This window comes from Hipposideros armiger, unplaced genomic scaffold (genome assembly GCF_001890085.2).
Source record: "Hipposideros armiger isolate ML-2016 unplaced genomic scaffold, ASM189008v1 scaffold_559, whole genome shotgun sequence".
Classification (NCBI taxonomy): Eukaryota; Metazoa; Chordata; class Mammalia; order Chiroptera; family Hipposideridae; genus Hipposideros; species Hipposideros armiger.
In genome coordinates this window covers 152482-158481 of record NW_017731909.1, presented here as the reverse complement: position 1 = coordinate 158481, position 6000 = coordinate 152482, and the positions used below count along the sequence as shown (strand labels likewise).

The window sequence follows — 6000 nt, the reverse complement described above, 5'->3', positions numbered from 1 at the left end:
TCATTTAATTAAATTAATTAATTAGTTTGTTTATTTATTTATTTCCATCGAACCGACAACCTTGTTACTCACTGAGCAATCATGGCTGCTCAGTTGCTGGGGGCACAGCCCACCATCCCATGTGGGTATCAAACTGGCAACCTTGTTGTTAGGAACATGGGCTCTCACCAGCAGAGCCATCCTGCCACCTGTTGGCAGCTCAGCTCAGGCACAGCTCATGGGTCCATATGGGAATCAAACCGGTGACCCTGTTGCTCAGAGTTTGTGCTCTTAACCAACTGAGCTACTTGGCTGACCCCAACCTTTGATTTTAAAGCTTAATTCTGTACCATTCTTTTAAAAAATCCATCAGATGCAGATATGTATTGTTAATATTAACAAGTGGTATTTGTGCGTAAATATAATTTAAGACAGTTAAATATAAATTCATGTTTACTTTCATATAAAAATATATATAAAAATAGAGTATTTAAGGGCAGTGAGTATTCATACTAAGCAACTGATCGATCAAAATAATTTTATTTTTTTTTGTAAGGTAATGAAATTGAGGTATTTGTACATTTGGTAATTTCAACCATGTATTAAATTGACCCTCTCAGCTCCCCCCCCCAAAAAAAAACCCTTTAAAAACCATTGTAACTTTGAGATATCTCACAACAAATCATTTGTAAAGAAATTTACTATTTTGAAACTAAAATATAGAAGAGAAAGCTCTCAGTACTAGAATTACATACGTTTTATATGTATGCCACTGTTTTAGTAAAAAAATAATTTATGCCTACTCTAAATTTGGATTAGATATAGTTGTTCAGGAAAAGAAAAATGTAGTTACTAGTATTTGTAGACATATACAAATGCTTTATGGAAATAAATGCCTAGGCACTTGAGAACACTGCTCCTTTGCAAAACATTTACATAAAACATAACTGTAATCTTATATTACATAGGGCTTTCCTACAAAGCTTTTTACAGTTTCCTAAGTAATATTATCAATGAAACATAATAAAGTAATACATGAAGAAGTATAGCTTGTTTCTCACTTTAAATTACATATTTAATCAACGTTGACTGCAGTTACCCATCCACGTTCACAGGCAAGATAGGGGAATGTTTAGAAAAGGTACAGCGCAAAGTTAGATATACGGGTATTTTAACTGTAAAACAGGGAACTTCTTATCTCGCTCATAGAATCTATTTGGATTCCCTTGTGAAGCATCCCTGTTCTTTTCCTTTCAGTTATAAAATTGAAAAAGTATACAAAGAAATCCTTTTCACAAACATTAGATTCACAAAGCTGAAACCATCACAAACGCTACATTGTCACCTGGTAAAGGACACAAATGCAATCCCTATTTACAAGTGGAATGTAATTGCTTTTTTACCCTTTTCAGTATTAATGTACCAATAGAGAAGATAACACAACACTCAAGAGCATTATCCTTCCCCTCTCCCCCACATAATTCAAGTGTCTCCTTTTCTCTTTATTATCACAAGGCAATACCCAGCTCACCGTAGTTCTAGTTGATTATATTTCAACTCACCTTTTCTTAGCTCTACCTTTCACCAACTGATTTTCAAGCGCACATCTTGACTTTCTAAAGCTACAGGAAAATAGCGTTATTACTTTTTTTTAGCTGTGTGTGCATTGGTGTGTAAGTGTATGTTGGTGTGCAAGAGTGCATGCGGTCGACCCAAAATACATGGGATGTACAGGGTTTAGTTCTTAGATAACCACCCAGGTGAATGGCTTGTCTTCAACTCCAAGTTCAGTCTCCCTGCAGGGAGTCTACACAGCTCCTTTACTCGCGCACATCCTGCTGAGAAGGATTTCCGAGCAGACTTCATTAATGGGACCTCTGACATGATATGGCGATTGGTAATTTATGACAGAGTCCTGTTGTTGTTGCTGTAGTTTGTTTTGATTGCTGAAATATTTTCCCACAATGTGATTTCTTGACTGTTTTATTTTAATAAAGTGATGTTCTTTGGATAACTTGGATTTCACTACCTGCAAATCAAGAGCAAAACAAACAAAAAAAAAACAGTGAAGCAAAATCAAGGACATTTGAGCCCTGCATCGAGCAGTATAGCTAATTCACAAAGTTGAACGTCATCTCTATGACATAGAGGTTGCCTCAAGGGCATACATATGATTTAGGTAACCAAGAACCAGAGTATCTTAGTTTTTAGGAAAGACGAAGGTTGAAATTAGAATTCCTGCCACTCCTCTTACCTCAGGATATCTGTCCCCAGTGCAACTAAAGGAGAGTGTTAGATGGTTTCTGTACCACGCTGCCCTGTGCGTATATTTGCACGAATTCGGGCCAGATGCTAACATATAAAGAAGACACTGACGTGCTTTTGCTGAATCACTGATTCAAACATGGTACTCTAAACCTGTCAAAGCACCCCCTTCTAGAATGGCAACCAAAACTATTATCAGAACAAAATTATGTTTTCACTACACAGCCATAGCTGACAATGTTACACTTCGTGGTTTCATTTCTCTGGGCATTTAATAATTTACAGAATCCAAAGGAGTAGCCTAAGCCCTATTAAGCAAATAACTTTATACATGTTTATACAGATGTAGATATACTTTTATCTTAAAATGTTATTGAATAGATAGCATTATAAACATTTATAAAGCCTAAAAGGGTATATAATAAATAATTTCCTTCCCATCTATGCCCCACCTCCTTTTCCAGAGGCAATATATATTACTAGTTTCTTTGTGATTCTAGTCACAGATATTTTATGAATATCAACAACATATATACAAACATAGAGGCTGTATTTACTGTCTATTTGTACAGTTTACAAAAAGCTGCCCTGGTGAAATCTTACAAGTTTGCTTTAATCACTGGGTTAATATAACTCAACTTGTTAGCACCAATGATCAGAGAGAATGAAGTTGGGAACCAAGACAGACATGGCGGGGGAGAGTCAGGAAGTGGGAGGAGAGAAAATGCTGGCAAAGATGTTTTGAATGTCTTTACAAATGAATACCAAATATGAATTTCATCATATTAATGCAATTGTAGGACATTAGTTTTGGTCAATATAGACACACAAACAAGTTATTTTTGATGACTAACGAAGGCAACAATAGCTAAAATGAATTTTTTCCCCTCTTTTGAATGTTTTATAATGATTTAGATACATGTTTTGATCCCATGCAAGAGAATGCAATAAAAACAATTCCTAAAATACAAAATACTTGAAAAAAATCACAATATCTATTTTGAAAATAAGTATTTTTAGTCATGTGGCAAGTGAGCATGAAGCTTTTTATGATTTTTTTTAAAAATAGAAATTCTGTAACGATTGACACCAAATGTTAACAGTAGTGACTTTGGGCGGAAGAATTACAGATGATTTAAAATGTATTCTTCATAACTTTTGGTCTTGACTTTTAAAATTTAAGACAATGTGCATTACTTCATAATCATAAAAATGTTCAAGCTATTCCCATTTTGAAAAAAAATGTAATAGTAATGCATTTTTAAATCAATTATACTCTAGTAGCCCCAAAGAAATGAATTGTTTTCCTGCAGTTATGGGATGGTTGGCTTTTCGTGTTCAGTCCCTCAGATGAAGTGATTCTTAAGAAGTCCAGTGAAATCAGCGGTTTGTGGTAGGAATCCCTGTGGATCACAATTTAGAGCTCAGTTTGCAGTGAACCACTGATTAATATTCCAGGTCCCAGGGTTGTAAGTTTCTATTATGTGCAGTTCCTTCCATGTCTGTTTGGTTATACTACAATTTCAAATATGGGAGACTGGTGAGGTCCACCCATGTTATCTTCAAGGTCGTGTCCATGTGCCAGGAGGTCTGTACTCAGTGATAACAAGATTAGTGAACATTTTTAAAGTTTATTTAAGCAGAAATATTACATTCAATCCTGGAAAAATATTATTCCAGTGTTCTGAAGCCAAAATAACATTAATTTTGTTTATATAATTTTATCTTAAGTTCTGGCTTTTGCAATTGCCTGATGAGCTGCATGCTAATTACATGTAAAGTAGAAAAAGGTCCATCCTGATGTAAAAGTTAGAGTACTTTAAAAATTATTTTAACGTGTTGTGTGATTTCAGGGTTGTGTTTCGTGTTGCATCACAAAGGTTGGATAATGCTAGTGCAGGTGTGTATAGCAATCTTAAATGTGATTCATAAAAGGGATACACAAAAACACATATTTGCGTTGTATTTGCTGAAGCAGATAGCTTTCACTGAGAAGTAATGCCAATATTTTGCTAGATCACAATGGGAAGGTCGATAATGTATTTCTATTTTTAAATCACTAAGGTGATCTCTGAGAAGGATGGGATAATGGGGTCTCCTCCAGCTTCTGGGGGCTGGCTTAATGCCTCTTAAAGTGCCAGTGCTCCCTTTATGCTTTTCAACATTGACTCCCACACACCATGCCAGGGATTGGCTGAACAACAGTTAATTTAGTTGGTTTCCTTTAAAAACTCTTCTGCAGGAAATAATGATAATAAGTTTCTTAATTCCTTTTTTAAGCCAGCATCACCCTGTAACTGAATCCTGAAAGCTGACAAACCTACAGAAAAAAAATAATTTCAATTTTGATTTATCAAAATAACAGATGTAAAAAATCCTCTCAAAATGCTACTGTAAATTGAATCCAGGAGGCTTTAAAAAACTCTAGCAGCATAATGTGCCATACCACTAGCACATACAATTTATTTCTGGAATGCAAGTTTTAATAGAATGAAATGTTGTGTTATAGGAAATTACCGAAGAATTATTTGCTATATGATTGGTTACTTTAAAAACCCAAAAGAATCTACTGAAAAATAATGAGATACTATACAGCTAATATTTAAAAATGAAAAAGCTTTTCTATATTTTATCAGCAATGCAAAAGAAATATATTTGAGAAAAAATCCCAACACAGTACTAAAACAACTTCATTAAGTTCAACAATGATGGAGGTGAAGAATACATAAAAAATTTAATGAGACACAAAAGAAATGATAAACAAATGGAAAGACATACTATGTCAAGCCTTTCCAAGTTAATTATAGTGCTACTCCAATTGTAATCACAGAAGGATTTGGGGGGAGCTTGACAAAAAAAATTCTAAAATAGGTCTTTAAGAGTAAATGTAAGAAAATAACCAAGGTCATCTAAGAACAATAAAAGCAGTAATGAGAGGGCCTTTCAATACTAGACGTCCATTCACCAATATTAATTGAGTTTGCTACCATCAGCCAACCATGTACTCAGTTAGTTGATTGTATAAGCAGAATTCAATACTGAGAGAGCAAGAATAGGAATGCTTGTACCGTGGGTTAAAATGCATTTCATAAACTGCTACTGTTCCCTAAAAATGTTTATGGAGAAGGTAGTTCTAAACAAGGTAGAGAGGTAGTTCTAAACAAAGCCCAATGTTCTGTAAGTCCAGTGACCATAAATGTTAATAGCCTTATAGTTTTAATTGCATGGGATTAAAATCAAGATTGTATGTTTACGATGAAGCTGTGTACCCAACTGTGAATAGCATCCGATCGAGAAAGGAGTGAGAATTGAGACGTGTACACAGTGAAAAGGCAGGAATCTTTTGTTTTTATTGTATATACTAATCTTTAAATTTTTTAGAGTTAGAAAGAATTCATGCAATCCTTTTATAATAGAAAAACAGTAGATGCAAAATGATGTCGTATCTTATGACGTTAAAATTTAACGATTCTTTTTTTCCCTGTAATATCCACCTTTCAATCTCCAGAGTTCTCTGCGTTTGGAAACACATGGAGTAATTCAGATATGATCCCTACCCTCAAGGGGACTATATAAAGACACATGTCTAAGATACTTGAAGTAAGAACAAGAATGAAATGACTTCAAAGACATTGTATGAGACTAGCTCCCAAGGTCAGGCACCATGTTGTTTCCATGTCATGAATAGTTCTTAGTACTTTAAAGAGACTTAGTGCTAATTTATGGTGGGCATGATAATCTGTTCACATGGCTATG

General features: G+C 34.6%; 1 protein-coding gene across 1 annotated transcript in view; it reads right to left on the bottom strand.

Annotated features, from left to right (window-relative positions):
* Positions 1-216: 216 nt before the first annotated feature.
* Positions 217-6000, bottom strand: part of CPED1 (cadherin like and PC-esterase domain containing 1) — a gene marked incomplete at its 5' end in the record, with an annotated part of 151162 nt that continues 145378 nt past the window's right edge. The window contains one exon of the mRNA XM_019623700.1: positions 217-2008. Within this exon, the coding sequence (XP_019479245.1) occupies positions 1787-2008 (222 nt within the window). The remainder of the gene's footprint in view (positions 2009-6000) is intronic.